At 37.5% G+C, this 17957-nt stretch overlaps 1 protein-coding gene across 2 annotated transcripts; it reads right to left on the reverse strand.

Annotated features, from left to right (window-relative positions):
• Positions 1–1387: 1387 nt before the first annotated feature.
• Positions 1388–17956, reverse strand: ABHD17B (abhydrolase domain containing 17B, depalmitoylase). Of its 2 annotated transcripts, none has more exons than XM_085213050.1 (4): positions 17774–17956; positions 11676–12150; positions 3762–3941; positions 1388–2885 (listed from the first exon to the last, which is right to left on the reverse strand). In XM_085213050.1, the coding sequence occupies exons 2-4, from the start codon at positions 12140–12142 to the stop codon at positions 2666–2668; spliced, it is 867 nt and encodes a 288-aa protein (XP_085069176.1). In that variant the 5' UTR covers positions 12143–12150; positions 17774–17956; the 3' UTR covers positions 1388–2665. The 2 variants fall into 2 exon arrangements, with proteins under 2 accessions (XP_085069176.1, XP_085069175.1); XM_085213049.1 differs by having other exon boundaries at positions 17579–17955.
• Between the last annotated feature and the right edge of the window lies 1 nt (position 17957).

Genomic DNA, 17957 nt, shown 5'->3' on the forward strand with positions numbered 1-17957 from the left:
GGGGACAAGAATGCATAGGCTTTCATGTCAATGCACATACTCCTCCAGGAGACCACATCCTTAGAGAGCAGTCACAGTTTACATAAATGAAGTTGTTTTTAAAGTTGATTAGTCAAGTTTCCAGAACTGAAAAGAATTTACTGTCTAATGTCTGGCTCAAAGAAGAGTAAGACCATGTGGGACATAAAATGCGCTTTTCTTTTTCTGTAAAATATCAACATTGTCTTATTAATGAATGCTGAATCAACTCTTATGTATCATGAGACAACTGCATGTATAATAAAACAACAGCCCATTGTCAATCTCAAAGTGAGAATTTAAACTCAAGACAAACCACCATGTCAAATGTTTTCTTTCAAGCTGCAGTAGCTCAGAGTTGCCTTATACCAATCATTTCTTGCCACAGCATAACTCTCAATACAATATTGGCTGTGCATAAAAGCTATTTCAATGCCTTCAGTAAACAATCTGAAAAACTTTGGTGTATAATACAAATCACAACAAATTGGCAATAATTACCTATGCATAAGAGGTCCTGAAAACACCAGAATCTTTACTCACCAGTGCAATCTGGCACAGCTGCATCTACTGAAGACAAAACACTGCTAGCATTTTGTTCTGTCTCAACAAAACACAGAGACACAAGCAGCAAAGTGGCTACACCACCTACTTTGTCCTTTCAGTTACAGGGTGCTTTAATATTTACCAGCACAGTCAGATAGTTCTTGTGATGACATTTGATTATTTGCCTGCAATTTGCACTACTAGCAGCCAATCTGTATGACTACAGTTCTACATTCTTTACAGGTTTCTGAAGAAGGCTCAGAATACAGGCTTAATTCCTTAAATCTCCTCAAGGGAAATATTTCCATTAAAATCAGAGTGGCTGAAAGCCAGTAAGAAACTGAAATCAAACTGCTTAAGTAGTAAATCAGCTGAATTGCACCAGATCTATTTAAGCACATTTCTAACTCAATCTTGGACCAGGATGGAAATCAACAACCAATATTACTGTGTGAGTACCAGTCTGCCAGTCTGAAGTCCAGAACATATTAAATTATGCTTGATCAGAAAGGCACCAAGTTTTAGCATGAGCTTAAATATCTTTAACAACAACCAGAGAGCATAAGAGAAATTCACAACTGATTTCAAAGTGAACCTTGAATTCCCCACAGAACAATATTTATAATGAAGTTACAATGAAAACTGTAGGTTGAACATCTGGGAGCAGTAAGAATTCGGGAGAATGGGGGTGAGAAGGTGGTCAGAGCAATAGTTGCTCATAAAAAAAATACGTGCCAATAATATTAGCTGTAAGTTACTACTCTAATTTTCAGTTTTTCCTTTTCTAGCTTAAAAAAAAAAAAAGAAATGAAGAACAAACAAGTACTTAGAATATTGTTTACTGTTAAATCAACACATCTGAAAGTTTTCACAATGTGATGCTGCATTTAATTATACAATAGTCTGAGTCACAAAACAAGCAGAACAATTAAACTACATAAGGCCTTAAAATTAGAAGCACAGTGCGTACTTTCAGATTACCCATTTTACAAATAGGCTACATATAGTTATTTTTTTTCATATTTTTATTCAAGTAAAATGCATTCAAAGAAAGGCAACTTACAAAGTTTATTTTAGTATGACTTAACAGGAAAATGTCAACATTCTTGCCCCTCCTCCCACTCTTGTCTAGGAGAGAGCAATATGTAAAATTTCCATACGATACTAAAAACCAAGGAACTTTTACACTAAACATCCAAAAGTAAGTCTGAACAAATGGCAAACTTTCAAATTTTATTACAAAGTTAAATAAGCTTCTGGGTTTTTCCTACTGAAACACTGCATCTCTATACAATCAGCATTTAAAATTACGTTGTCCACAAAGCTTTCTAGGTTCCAAGAGTCCTGTTTGTTCCAAAGTAGTACTTAGTGGCCTCAGTAGCAATCATATAATGATCTTTAAGTTGTAACAATGACTATTTTAACATTATTTTGGCAAGATTAGGGCAGCTAAGAAGATGCATGAGTAAATTTGCCCCTTTCAAGTTATAAAACAGCACAAGGACAAAAACAGAACAACTGAAGTAAAACTAAGCACAAAAGATATAAAAAATATGGAAAGACCTAATTTGATCCCCCTCCCTCTATAACAGGGCACAGGTCATTTCCATTGATGCTTCATTCTTATTACATACATGAATAATTGCTCGAATTGCATGGCTATTGCATTTTTACAGGACAAGTGCTTAGAAGTCTGGTTTTAAATTTACATCTGAGAAACAGAGTAAGTCACAGTACATTTTGAGATGTTTAAAAAATATTTATAAACTTGTTTTTAATATGCTAGAGCATTTGGCAACACTTTTACAGCATCTGATTTTATATAATTAAAATTTCATACAGTACTTATGTTTTTTTTTAAATCTGTAAAGAAAAACCTCACAAAGTAATATGAACTGCCAACCTTGACTGATGATACAATTCCAGTTAATAATACTGGCATCAAAACCTTCATTAATTATGTTGACAAATCATTACCTGTACATCTAATGAAGGCAACCAATATGATTTGAAAACACAACCTTCAGGTTTTATGTTATGTACTTATCAAGGTGTGCAGTTCTGCAGTGAAATGAAGAAGCACGTAAATATACAAAGGAAATTACAAATTCACCAATTCCTGCGACACAAACCGTTTTAATCTTTCAAGATATTGTCCATAGAGCTCCACATCATTATGGCCTGCTCCTTCTACCCACAGTGGCTCTACAGGTCTCTGGCAACGTTCAAATAAGGCTAGGCCATGTGAAAAGTCAATTACTTCATCTTCAGTCCCATGGATAATTAACACAGGAGATGTTATTTTAGAAATTTTGTCAATGCTGTAAGAAAAAGATTGTTTCTATGAATGCAGTCAGTTTTATTATAACTTCTTTGAAGGACTGGAGACTCTTGAATTCACTTTTTAATTATATACTCTAGTTTTAACTATTTAATTTTGGAATTGTTTAAATAGAAATAGATCTTATCGACACTCTGGAAACAATTGTAGCAGCACGCTTAAGCTAAACAGAAAGGACAAACACTCCCAGAAGCTAGTAGGATTGAATAACTCAGCAATTTGAAAGTGATATTCATTACTATGTTTGTTAAAAACATGAAGCTTAAAAATATTTATTGAAATATATACTGAATCAGTTATAGAACTGACGAAATTACTACTTCAGAGATTTTCAATTAAAAAAACCATGCTTTTCAGAACTAAAATAATTTTGGCTCTTTATGTTATAGATCTTGTGGGGAAAAAGTTAGATCTTGCAAGCAGATCTTTGAACCAAGTGCACCAGTTCATGAGGGTAAAATAGTGGCATAGTTCTGAAATATATGACAGGAGTTTTCTACAGCCTGTTTTTCTCAGTCTTTAATACTTACGAAAAACATGCAGAAGGGTTCCTTTGTAGTTACTCAACTTAACAACTCACCAGAAGAGAACTGCTTATTGTTGGAGGTATTAAGGGTTACACTAAAACTAATCACTCTTCAGATATCCACAGCAACAATTAGAGATGTGAAAAACTTTAAAGATTTAAGAAGTTCTACAGACTCCTTCAAATAAAATGTTTCTTGCTTTTATCTACTCCAATTATCCTTTAAGCCTTTAATGAACATTCTGAGAATTTATCATATTACTTATTTCCCTAATACAAAGCTTATGTAATTGGAAAAAAAATACATGCAAAAAGAATCCCACAACTTACTTTGGGAATGCATCAAAGCAATAGGTCTTCTTTGTATCAGGAAAAGCTACTCGCATTCCTGAGGTCAGTGGAGAATGTAGGATTACAGCAGCACTTTCATATCTAGCAGCAAGATCCACAGATGGTACTGTTCCTATACTTTGGCCATATATAATCACATTTTCAGGGCGGATTCCGTACCTAGAAGATCAAATAAGTTAATGAAAAGGCATATAAAGGGAAATAGACAAAATCTGTAAAAAGGCAAACAAACCATCTCCATACATTAAAGATTCCTGGGGAAGATAAAACTGAAGCTAGAACAAGAAAGCATATATTAGATCATTGCTGAGGTAAAAGGAAGACTTTGTCTGTATTTGCAGCACATTTCTTGCCTTAAGAAAGAATGACGCTTTAGGTTTTGAAACATAGACTTCAGAATGCTATTGCAACTTGTATACTAGTTAAGTATCTTTATTGGTAACTTCTGTGGAGCTACAACAGGAATTAGAGCCTAACTAGGCTTATAGTTACCATTACCTAGAGGATAGTCAAGCAAGCAAAACATGTTGTCAGTTTTACTTGTCTGTTATCTGGTAAAAACTGCAAGATGGTGACATCATTCAACTTCATGAAACATAAGGCATACCCTTACAGACAGTGTCCAAAATACTATATATTCTCTGTAATAGTAAGATGCTTCTTTCTGATTGGTCTATTTGAAATATAGTTAGAAAAAGAAATACTTCAGCTAATACCATTAACATATCCCAATAGGCACTACATAGTTCAAGTCAATTTCCTCTCCCCCAAGACAAAAAAATTGTGTCTTTTTTTCTGTAACTGAGGTAGATGAAAGTTTGAAACATCTAGCTGCACCTATCCAGATCAAATCTAATGTATTTTTCTGCAGTAATGTGGATGCAAGGATGATCTGATTGCCAAGCAACACAGCAGTACTGGAAAAATCTGAGCAAGACGTTATGCTGGCAAGAACAGTATCCACAGCAGAAAGTAAGTACTGACACACTGAAAAATACCAACAAAGCATTTTTATCACAGATTGGATCTGCAGAAGTGTCTACATGGAAACCTGTAGTTTATGTAAGAGAGGAAGTACTTTAAATAGAAAGAGATACAGCACTGCATTCAAAAACAAAATATAAGTCATTCTAATGTATTATCAGAAGTTTGTTAGCTCTCTAATTTACACTAGACTAGCCTAACAGTGCTATGGAATAGCATACTGCAATTTTAATGTCTGGCAAAATTCCTAGGGGAACTGACAACTGTTTTCATTTAAAGTTAAGGAAGGTTCAGCCATTACCTTTTCTATAATAAACACATGCATCTTCTCAGCAAAAGGTGAGAGATCTGTACCAGCTAACACCCATGCTTAGAGTTCTCAAGTTGATCCATGAGCATAACTCCATAAAATACAAAAATTAAGGTAACAAGAAATTGTTCAAGATTCCATAAAATAAACGAATGTCTGTAGAACAAGTACTTTTCAAGAATTCACAAAACATTCAGCACAGACATGCATAGACTCCATTTATACCAAGAAAACTTAATGTTTCCTAGAAAGAGTTTCTAGAATACAACCAAAGTAAGAGTTCTAAAATACCAAGACTTAATCATCAGTTTTCTGTTACTGGCAAACTCCCTATCTCAAAGCAGTTCTCAGACACAGGAAAAAAAACTCAAACATCTAGCATTCCTATTAAGACTTTCTCAGAATTCCAACATACTACAAAACAATGAATTAATGCTTTGAAATGTAGAAGATGTAAGGTCTTCACTATTTCTTTATCTATACTGAAACACTTGAAAACAGAATAAGTCTTCTAAAACAGCACATTTTTTGCATTCTGAAAATACAATGTCCTTCTATCCCTTTTACAAATCAGAACAAAGTCGCACTAAATAAGTGACACACTGTATTATAAGTGTGACATCAAATTTAGCAGTACATTATCACAGAACAACACCTTGCAAATCCATCACGCATTTTCACCAGTATCAGACTCTACAAGGTAAAGACTACTACACAAAGCTTTAAAGCAAAAAATAAACATTTTTCATTGTATGTTTTCCATTGCCTTTATTCTTCCTCTTTGGACCCAAATATCAGCTACAAAAAGAAATCCAGGAAAGTGCTTACTATATTTGGATTAAAGTAAACCTTTTCTGCACCACAGCCAGACTGCCTCACAGCACCACTCAAACAGCTTTTACAGTCTGGAAACAAAAATAGTCAAACTTATAACCAGCAGTGGCAGTTCAAAGCAGTTAGACTTTCAAATATTCTGGTGTGAAAAGTAAGCAAAAAGCTCCTTGAGAGCCAAAGAACCAAAGATCCAAAGTGGTATCTGTTTCTCTAGTTTCCTCCTTCCCCTCTCCACTCTTTCCTCACCTCCTACTCTTCAAAAGGAAAGTTGAAAGAAAAAGAGGAGTCCAAACATCCTTCAGTTCCTCTCTCAAAAGTATCACCTTCTAGCTTAAAACTAAGGAGTTGTGTGAGAAAAAGGCTGCTAGAAAATTCCTTATCCATAGAATTAATTGACTCTTCCTTTTGGCAGTCCTACACTGGTAAATTCCAAGAAATTTCATAGAAAGTTATTAAATGCCCAGGTTCTAATTTGAGAGAACAGTTAATAAGTTAATAACTTCATAATTCAATGATTCTTTTATTGCTATGAATTATTAACTAAAAATTAACTTCCTCCAGAATGAAAAGTATGAAATCAAGAGCAAATGCAACAGTAATACAGTCCCTTAAGAATGGCAGGCCATCCTGAGGAAGGGGAAGTTATAGAGCTATATGCTGAAAGCACCTATTCAGGAGACAAGAGCTCAAACACTTGCCTTGAAAACTGCTGGCATTTTTGAAAACTCATTACACTGATCACAGTAGTAATGCATACTACTGTCTATTAAGGAAATCATAGATAACATCATTTAGATTGACTTTTTTTTTGGTTGGTGGTGATAACTGTGAGGGATTTTTTTTGGCCACAATCACCATAACAGACTTCAGAAAAAAAAATATGAAAGCAGCAGCAAAGAAATGCACATTCTCAGAGAAAGCAGCCTTCCTCAGTGACAAGTTACTCAGGACTGAATTTAGCATAAAATCTAGACATTTTCTGCAGCATAAAGGCTGCCAAAACATTATTTTTCCAGAGCAACTGAGATTTCAATTCCTTTCAACATCTGATTTATCCTTTAAGTTTACACACCCAAGGGCTACCTTCACAGAAAACACGAAACTTGATGAGCAGTACTTTTAGAAATAGATTTAACCCCGCTCACAAGTTTGCTAACATTCACACACACATCACATTAAAGATATAGGTTAGTGTCACTACTAAATCATGTAATATTGTCAAAAAGAACAGTACTTTCCTACTTTGATTTTCAGCCACATGTTGCCCTCATTGGGTTCTACTAACTAGCTTAGTAAAGTGTACTAATCCTTTCTGGGAGTAGAGCAGCTACTTTTCTGCTCTTCTGTGCAGGCTGTCTTCATAGTTGGACAAGTAATGACTTGACAGAGGAGGGACAGAGGAAAGAGCAAGCCAGTATACCACTAACTGTATAATTACACCACTTCCTAGTTCTAGTAACCCAGCCTAACACATGGTTTTATTAGTCACCCTTATCTACTCTTCTGTGAGCCTACAAATGATGGTCCCTTGTAATAGAGGCAACCCTGATCACTCCTCCCTAATCTTCTCACCTTCTGATAATAAAAGAACTCGTGTTCTAAACAGCACAAAATATTCTTTTCCCTCCTCTGTGGCAACCTTCACAAAGCGCTGTAGCAAAAACTCCTTTACTATTTCCTTTATATTTGTCTCTGTCACTAAGATAAGTGACAGAGACAAATAGAAAAGATCTTATTTACAGTCTCTTACTTTTCTACTCTTTTTATTTAACATACACATTACTATGACAGAAATCTTGCAGTTTGTAAGATTAAAGTTACCTTTAACAACTAAAAAATAAGCAGAAGTTACTATGGTGTGCAATGTGGGCCCCTGGAATATCTGCCATTTTGCTCTTGATACATCTAATGGAGACAGAAAGCAGTTTATCTTATTATCTCCGAAGTACTGCCATTGATCTTGAAGACTTGCTCCCTTTACAAAACAAAGCATAGGTACAACCAACCTTAAAAGGGTTCATTTTCAGTAATATCTCCTAGGTTCTTACTAACAAAGTGGCGCAATAGATGTTCTAAATAGGTTACCGTTTGTTAAATCAGTACAGCACTGACTTAACCAACTGACAGCACTGCCTGGTGTAGATGAAATAAAGAGAACATCCTAATGGAGTTTTAAATGCAGATTTCAGAACCTTTTGTCATTACGTGCATAACACCTTAAATTATGGGTGCAAATTGCAGAACATGAACGACACAAACATCCCTAACTATCAACATTCCAGGCCATGAATTAAATTCACAAGATGAAAACTCTTCCTCAACTCAGTAGCACCTTTCCTTTCTGTGTATGCAAAATATAACATTGCCAGAGAGGCTGAAAGAAGCAAGTTTTAAGAGAGGCAGGTGCATTGATCATGCATGTAGTAACAACAAGACATACCTCCTTTATCTCTTTCAAGATAGACTGGCCTTTTATAGACCTTACAATGCTATTCATACATTCATTCTATTGATAAGATTATTATCACAGTAAACCGAGGACATTTTTGCTCATCAATTTAAAAGTGTAATCTCTCTAAAAATATTGTAAGCTTAGGCACAGAAAGAAATAGCCCTTCTCCTAATGTGCGCCAATAGTAGTATAAGAGAATGCTACTTTTGAATGAAAAATGTAATATGTCAATTTTCAAAAGAATATTTCAGCTATCATCAGAATAGATTTGAATTAAGTTTGAGTTGTGGATATTCTATCCATTTTGACACATCAGTACGACAGTGAGATCCTTCAGCTTTTAGAATATTGTTCGATCCATGGTAGGAAACAGCAACAAGGTAGCTTGACTTCCTAAAGAAGAATCTCATTATGAATCAACCTTGGCATGTCTTCAGGTTTCTGAATGAGCACCACTTGCCCTGCATTTGCCTGGGGCTGGTTAAACCTTTCCACCCTTTCTAGTGTGTCATCAAAGGCATTCAGAGACCAGAGCAGCAGAAGATAGGCGTATCCCAAAATGACTACTTGCATTTCAACACTTCGTAGCTATGACAGTCAGAAAGAGAATGTTCTCACTTGTGGCTTTTATATAGTGCCATGAAGATGAATATGCAATACTGTGCATCTTTCCTAAACACCATGGCAGTGAATCACCTTGCCATCTTTAACAGTCAGCATCCACAAGGACAACTACTGAGTCCAACTGAAATATTAAAAGCAGATAAACAAGAACAATTCAGAATCTCCATCTGCATCATCCAATCTTCTCTTCTGCTTCACTGCCAAATAGTACTCCACATTCATCTACATGCATGATAATATTCACATATCTTTGTAAGAACCTCTTTTGAGAAAATGGGGTTGTACTAATCTTGATTTCACCCTGAATATTACTTCAAAAGACTATTTCTACTCCCTGCAGGAAAGCAGTGGCCATCAGGAAAGTTCTTCCAATAAATAACTAACACATCTTTAACACAAGCAGCAGTTTTGACTGTAGAATTATGTCCACGTGAGAATTTCAGTTACCCCAGATACTTCTGTCTCTTTTCCAGAACCTCATTATCAGCAAGTCAAGACTCAATGAGATCAAGCCAACCTCTCCATCTCCCACATCTTTCAATGTGGGATTCTGTGATCCTATTTCTCAGAATAGAGAACGTAGGAAGTTGAGTGGCTGTGATCAACCTTCAACAGATGTAACGTCTCTATTTCTTTCTTTGTCCATCACACAATCAGTGAGGCATGGTTTGTAAGCCTACATTTGCAAGACATAGACTTTTCCTATCAAAAGGAACTTCAAAGAAATTACATTTACCCTACAAAGAACCCATAGAACTAATTTGCTTTTACAGAACACTGATTTCATAAAGCATTAAAGACAATGCCAGTGTAACACTGACAGAACAGGCTACACTAGAAAAGTGAATCAGCACCGCAGCAAACGTTTAAAGATTGCATTCTGGTCCTGATATTAACTACTAAAGAGCAGCTGAGCACTGCTTCAGGGCTCAAGAGAACACTGGCAACCATACTGTATGAACTAGTACTTCCAGAGTCATGTACTGAACTTCACTGTATTCCACTCAGCATTCAAACACAAAAGCAAAACCAGCTGGAAAGTTGTTTAAAGTAGAAAGTGAAAACTAGTAATAATAATCACTTTTTAGTCAATGAAAAAAAATTAAGTTCATGTCTGAGAAACCCACAAATTGGGCACTATATACCTAAATATAAAATCCTAGCTCTAGATACTTAAATATTTCTACACAAAGTTTTGACATAAAACATCTCACAGGAGCAAATAGGCTCAAGGCAGAATCATTCCTGAATAGAAGAAGGAAAGTAAAAGGGAAGGAATATGCAGTTAGAGTCATATGCCCCTCTCCTTCTCTACAATGGCTGTTCAGCTCATTGCAGCCTTTCAGTACCTAAAGAGAGCTTACAAATAGAGGAGAATCAACTCTCTGAAAGGGTAGATAACAGCAGGATAAGGGGAAATGGTTTTAGGTTGAGGAAGGGAAGATTTAGGCTGGATGTCAGGGGGAAGTTCTTTACAGAAAGAGTGGTGAGGTGCTGGTACAGGCTGCACAGAGAGGTTGTGGATGCCCCATCCCTGGAGGTGTTCAAGGCCTTAAGATTGGATGGGGCCCTGGGCAGCCTGGTCTAGTATTAAATGTGGAGGTTGGTGGCCCTGCATGTGGCAGGGGAGTTGGAGATTCATGTCCTTAAGGTCCCTTCCAACCCTGGCCATTTTGTGATATATTCAGATGGGATATTGTTATGAGCTATATCCTTATTTGATTAGGAAAGATATTGTTCAAGAATGGAGGGGAGAACTCAAATTACCACTGTATTTCCTTCCAGGTTTCCATACAGAAATTGTTCAAAGATGATGGGGTGAGAGCGGGGAAGGAAACAATTACCAACTAGTTTAAATCTTGTTTTATGAATACTTAAACTACAGAAATTAGAGTTTTGCTTTAAATTTAACAACTCATGGCAAGAAAGTGATGACAACTTGAAGAAGGGGGCTTTATTTATCTGGTAGCTGGGACTCCTACCTGTATCACAGAACATGTCTACAATATTTACCTTACTGTTTTACCATCTTAAAAGTAAAGGCTTAGAACACAGGCTCTGGAAACAGCATCTTCCCATCTTGGGATTTTATTTTCCCTTGTCCAGTTTTAATATGTGCTAACAGCAGTGATTCAAATTCCTGGGCTTTGTTCCTACCATAAGGTACTTGTGTAGATTAATTACCTCCTCTCTCAGACACCGTACTTTGCTAAAAATAGCTTTCCTTATAAAACAAAAATCTTTCTACCTTCTGGAAATGCTGTAGCTACTAGTCTGAATTTTGAAACAATTGAAGTCTGAACACTCAAAGACCATTAAATATCTGAAAAATAAACTTCTGTTTTCTCTTCCCCATTATACCAGTAGCTCTGTGACTGGGGAATCTACCGTAGGTTTTTCTTCTCCTCTAATACTGCCAACAAAGAGGATCCTTAATTAAGACAGTAAGGGCTACATTTGAAACACTCAAATAACACCAGATGACACCTTACTAAACTTCATCCATTTCAGTTTCTCAAGTATATCAGTGCTAAATACTGACACTGCTCAATACAAACAATACATTTGTTACAAGATATCACCAGTCCGCTTTGATATGAATAAATTAATCACAAAAAACAGCATTTCTGTTTTATTTACCAGTGCAGATTAAGCACAGTGATTTAGAAAGCATGGTGTAATGTCTTACCTTGTCCTAAGAGCCACCCAAGCAGCATCAATGTCAGCATACAGATTCTTTTCTGTTGGCTTGCCAGAGCTTGCACCATATCCAGAATAATCATATGAGAATATGTTGCAATTAATCCGTGAACCCAGTCCTATATAAAAGCTGCTCATCTGACCAAGATCAACAGCATTTCCGTGTGAGAAGAGCAAAGTATATTTGGCGTTAGGTGAGCAACGCACAAACATACAGGCAATCCTGTTACCTTTACTTGTTCTAGTCATGAAGCACTCAATAGCATCTTTTTCTCTTGATGAATACTGCCAGTCTGCTCTCTCTGAGAGATGTAAAGTCCAGCGGCTACCACTTTCATCACACATCAGAGTGTATGTGGGATCAGGAGGTAAGAATGCCAGTTTGGAAGCAATTTTCCCTGGGCATGGTGGACAACAAAACAGGCAACACAGTTCACTGAAGGAAAGATTATTCATCTTCTAGTCTGAAACAGGAAGAGAGAATGGTATCAGTTTCTAGTTAAAAAGTGACATAAAAAAAGGAAAGACCTCACTGAAGTTGTAAGTTCAATCTCTTGAGAAAATAACATTGAAGTTTAGTGGAATTGTTTAAACAAAGCAAAAGCTTAAGTATATGCTTAAATTTCTATACAACACCTTTTTGTTATTAGTACCATCTTTAGAATTAGCATATTATTACAGAAGAATGGTAACTGTTAAGCCTTGCCAGATACTAGAACTGGAATATGATTGCTTAGGCCAAGAACAAGCATGACTTTTAGTTTCTTTTGAGGCTACTCACCTCAGAGCAACAGAAGTTGAACACTCACTCCCCTGACAAATTGGCATTATAAAGAGCAATTAAAGTACACTGCAGTGTTTGCAGGATATGAAGATCACACAGATTCATCCTACACCACAAACTGATACTATACTTCCCATATAATGACAATACATTCTCAGTTTGAGTCACGAAATCTTGCAAACAGTATCATCAGTATGAGAGGTGCACAAAGGTCAAAAAGAGATTCTTCTACTGCCTAGCAAGCAGACCTTTACCCCTCTGAAATCCAGCTGTAAACTATTCTTAGCTCTGCATTCTGTCTGACAACATTTCCAATCCCCTTAAAGTGGTTATCAACTAAGTTTCTCATTTTGCACATCAGAATTGGGGTTATATTATCAATCTTAAAGAAATGACTTCTTATCCCATGTTTTAACAAAAACACTCCAGGCATACTGTTGTAACACAAATAACTGACAAAACAATATAATCTATACTACAAATTCAAAGCACATTAAGTGGGAGGGGAGAGGGAGTTTGAAAAAGAGCAAAATAGACACAGACCTAAAGCAAGCTAGTTAACGACATTGCTGCCCTGATAGAGAACTGACTTCTCCTAATTTAGAAGGCTGAGAAGAAAGAGGAAAGAAATCTTTAATGTGACAGTACTTTTCCCTTGAAGGTAGGAGAATGACAGAATCTGCCAAGAACCATGAAGTACATCAGCACACCTAGCATAAGTATTTACTTTCCTGTTGTGAATACATCTGATGTTTTATCTCAAAGAACTTTCCCACCCCAGCTCTACTACAGGTCTCATGCTCGCTTCCTACTGGGTCACACAAATGGAAACTCTCCTACAATTTCATGTGCCAGTTTTGACAGCTAGAGTCAAGCTTAAAAACAGGAATAACAACAACAGAAAGCCAACTTCTGATGTCACATTCCTTTGTGGTTTCAGGCAATAATTCCCTTGTGTCAGTCAACAATAAAGTCTTACTGCTAACTATGATACCTGGCAACATCGAAATCACATTTCAGTCTGTTTTTTAACTTGTATACACTTCTCCTCAGAAAAAATTTATAGGGCATTACCATAAGAACTTTTGAATACAGATGGCTGAACAATTAGCCTTATTCTGACTGTATGAATGGTCTCTTCCCTTGGTGCAGTGCGTGACATTCATATAGATCTACACAATCATAGAATATACTTCTTGAGAACTAAATCACAGCAAGAAAGTCTAATAAAGAAGATGTGCATTTCAGAAATATTACTGCTCCTTGTGCAGCATAAAACAATGGGTTGGTTGTCCTTTTTTCCTCCCCCAAAACTGGTCGGGTGTTTTCATACCAAGTCTCTAGTTTTCTTCAAAACAGAGGGAAATCACAGATTCTTAGACATGAGTTGTCAACATAACCAGTTACGGGAGATGGCAGAAAGGGGCCATCATCTCCCATGAAAAGAGAAGTTATCTCTTAATGAACAGATCTGGAGTATATGACCTACCAATTAAGGAAATAGACTTGTATATTAATGCAATAAGCAAATTAGTCACTTAAACTTGTAATTGTTCATCTGCTCCCTTTCAAGTGACATTATTGGACATTTCTTTCATCATGCAAGTAAAGAAAAGTGGAAAAGACCTACAGAAGAGGTCCAGAGACTCTCAAAAGGCTTTGAACATCTTATTCACAAGAATAGGTAAATATTTATTTCCTGCTTTATGTCTCTCACGGCTGTGAGCACCAAAGGAACCACTTTCTTCACCTTAATCAGAAAGCTCATATTCACAGTCTTTGAACAACAGTATTGTTATAATACTTCAATGGGCTTTTTTAGTTCTGCAAACACCACCAATGACTCAGTATTCAATCACACCTCTATTTCTATAGAAACTATTAAATTGAGTATTTTTTCACACTTTTCTAGAAAATTTGAACGTCAAAGCTACATAATACAGTGTGCGTTACGATGGGGGGGAAGAATTTTCATTTCATTGGAAAAAATGTAGCGGTACCTTCAAAACTAAAGTACAAACAGCCTCTTGTGTACAGGAATAGACCACTGCATTCTATTCCAACATAAATAACTGCAAAACTTCTTACTTCCTTTATAATCTACTTGTCAGAAAGAACTGAAACAGGAGTTTACATTGTTTATAACCATAAACAGCCTTGCAACACTACAAATAAGATTTCACACCAAGTATTTGCTATCTCTTGTAGTAATATTGGCTGGCCTGTGGAATTCACATTACTGCAATAATTGCAGATAATCAGCTGAGGAGGTACAGGGCCCCAACATAGCTTAGATGTGCTAAATATGAGTTGCTGCCACATATGACAAATGAATTATGTGCAAGAAAATGGATAAAGTATCATTTCTTTCCTTGTACCAGACTATAACATAGACTTTATGTAATGTCCATTTAATCATAAGAAACTGCAGTTTCTTATTCCTGATCCATTCTCCACTTGACTCATGGTCAGCAACAGCCTTTGCTTTAAAGAAAATACTTGCTATTGTCTTTTCTTGGAAAAACCGAAGAAAAAAATTAGATCCCTAGCATTACTAACTGAACAAACGTGTCATAGAACACCTACTGGTCTTCCTCAGGAGGATACCTCCAACTAAACAAAATATTTTCATTATACTGGAACTGGTTTGTCTTTCATTGTATTCACATGAGTGTGTCCTTTACTTCTGGATCTGGAATGGAACCAGGATGTGAGAATCCCCAGGGTGCACAGTGTAATTCTGATATGACTGTTTAGAAGTACAACTGAATCAGCATTTCAACCTAGTAGATATGCACGTGATGTCATAACTTCAATTAAAACAGACATTTATCCTTCCTCAGAAGGTATACGGCTTAGATACTTCAGTGAAGTTTTTAAAGTTTGTTTCCTTTAAATATTAAGAAGACATTCGACATGATTTCCTAATGACTTCCCAACACAGGAATTAAGATAAGACTTCAAAAAAAAAAAAAAATTAATTAAATCTTCATTTAGCATTGCCAAGTCTTCACAAAAGAAGTTCAAATTTCCCATCTAGAGATCAAGAATATTACTGAAACCTCTGGGCTTCTAATAAGTCTGGTATGTAATTTATGGAACTTTAAGTATCATAGGTGATACTGTTTGGAAAAAAATACCAAACCAATAACGAAAAGGCATGAGTATGCTTCACATGCATTCTATCACTAAAACAAGGATAAAATCAACTCCCACCAGAAATTACTACAAGGATAGGTGTGTGATGGGACTAACATATGCAGAGAACATCCAGGTCACAACCCAACAGCTTTTGAGTATGCAAGATGAAAATCTATCCTCATAACACTAGAATCTCCACATATAAAGATAACACATTTCAACAACATAACAGTAAAGATGACAGAGCTGCCCTGCAAACATAGTTCCTAATGCTGGTGAAGTTACTAATAACAAAAAGAATGTAGTAAGAGAAATGCCAATATCCTCTAGAAATATAAAGAATATTGTGTTTTCATGCTACAGATATAATAGAAAAAATCTGTGGAAGGAAATTTAATGCATGAATTTTACTACAGCTCCAAAAAGAAGCAAAACAGACTCTAGTGACAAGACCACTCTTTGTAGAAGAGCCTTTAAAAGAAAGAGGAGACCATTTTATGAAATTTATCTAACTCTCTCATGAATAATAACAATAATTAAAAAGTAGCATACAAAAAGGTAAATTTAAAACTGCCTACAGGCAGTATTCAAATTCAGCAATTAACCTTATGATCAAGGCTGACAGAAGAGGGGAAAAATCCACCTAATCTGAAAGTACACCTTAAATATTTATATTGCTATTCCTAGCATAATGCAAACAGTTCTTTCATATAAGCAATTACTCCTGTTCTTGTTACTCTGTAAATCAGATTGGTTTCTATTATTCACATCTTAAAGTACTTTACTATATATTAGCATCTTAGCCTGAAAAGCCCAGCCCATGCAAACACTTATCTAGAAATCTTATATTTAGAATTCTACAGATTTAATGTAAATATGTATTTAGATTACATTGCTTACATCATAAGAACAATTCAAAAGAATAAAGTCAAATTTATAAGCACTACTGCCAGTTTGTAAATCTTATTGTTACCCTAACTTTGCCTTATGCAGTCCTGAATTAACGCACTTGAATGTAGCTTCCCACTCCCTTCCACTGAAGGCAAAGCAATGAAAACTGAAGTTTAAACCGTTACTGAAACTCTAACGTTAACATCTGTGTACATTGTTACAGAAAGAAGGGTTTGAATACAAGTTTAACATGTATCAGTTCAACACCTGAAGGAACAAAACGTTAAGTAAACCGGTGTACAAGTAAGCTACATTAGTTTAGTCGTCCTATACAATGCTATTAAGAATGAACATCCAGCAGGTTCAGAAAATAACACTGAGGAAGTTTATTCAGTAATGAAAAACAATCCAAGATATTCTGTGAAGTCACTAATTAATCCTCCAAGCTCTTCTCAAACAAAAACAATTAAAAAAAACAATTTAACAACTACATTCGAGAAAAACAAAACAAAACAAAAAAACAAACAAGCAACAGTAACAACCAAACCTTACAGAGGCATAATGAGAACAGAACCTGAGTTCGGAACACACTGGTTACAAACAAACCGTGTGTTTTCGAGTGGCTGCCACTGGGCTGAAGGCGTTAAACTTTTAAGCGATCGCCGCTCGAGAGCAAGGCTAAGGCCAGCTTCGCCCTCGCCGGCAGCAGCAGGAACCAAGGAAACGCAGTAAGTCAGCCTCATCACAACACCCCATCTCCCCAGTCAGCTCCCAGAAGCTCGCAGCGCTGACAGAGGCGCTAAGAGCTCGGGGCCTGGGTACGCACAGCTCGGGAGCGGCCAGCTGCTCCATCCTCGAACAAAGGCGCCCCCAGAGTGAGCGGGGCAGCGGCCATCCCGCAGCACCCCGCGGGCGGAGCGACGGGGGAAGCCACCGCCCGCCCCGGTCCCTCGCCGCAGCCACCCGGAGCGCCTCACCTGCCTGGCAGCCCCTCCCTCTCTCTTCCTCCTTCCTCCCTCCTCCCCCCCACCACAGCCGTCCCCAGATCGGCCCGGCTTGCCGCCCCCAACCCCTACCTGCGCGGTTCTCCCGGCTCCCCCTCGCTGGGCAGCGGTAACCCCGCGCGCTCCCGACCGCCGCCGTCCGAGCGCCGGGCGCGGCGACGTCGGTTGTGCTGAGTAACGGCTTGGCGGCGGCCGCCGGCTCAGAGGTGCCTGCTGTCTCCCGCGCAGCACTCGGAAGGAGACGCGCGGCCGGCGGAAGCCTCTCACCGAACGGCTTAGGAGAGCGGCGCCGACTTCTCCCCGTCGAGCGGCTGCATCTGACCCGGCGGCTGCCGCGGCGGCCGAAGGGGCAGCGGGGCGGAGCCGGCCGCGCGGTGACCAACGGCCGCCGAGCGCCAATCGGAGCACGGCCCGCAACGCGGCTCCTACCGCAGGGGATCCGCCTCAGAGC

This window comes from Meleagris gallopavo, chromosome Z (genome assembly GCF_905368555.1).
Source record: "Meleagris gallopavo chromosome Z, MGAL_WU_HG_1.1, whole genome shotgun sequence".
NCBI lineage: Eukaryota > Metazoa > Chordata > Aves > Galliformes > Phasianidae > Meleagris > Meleagris gallopavo.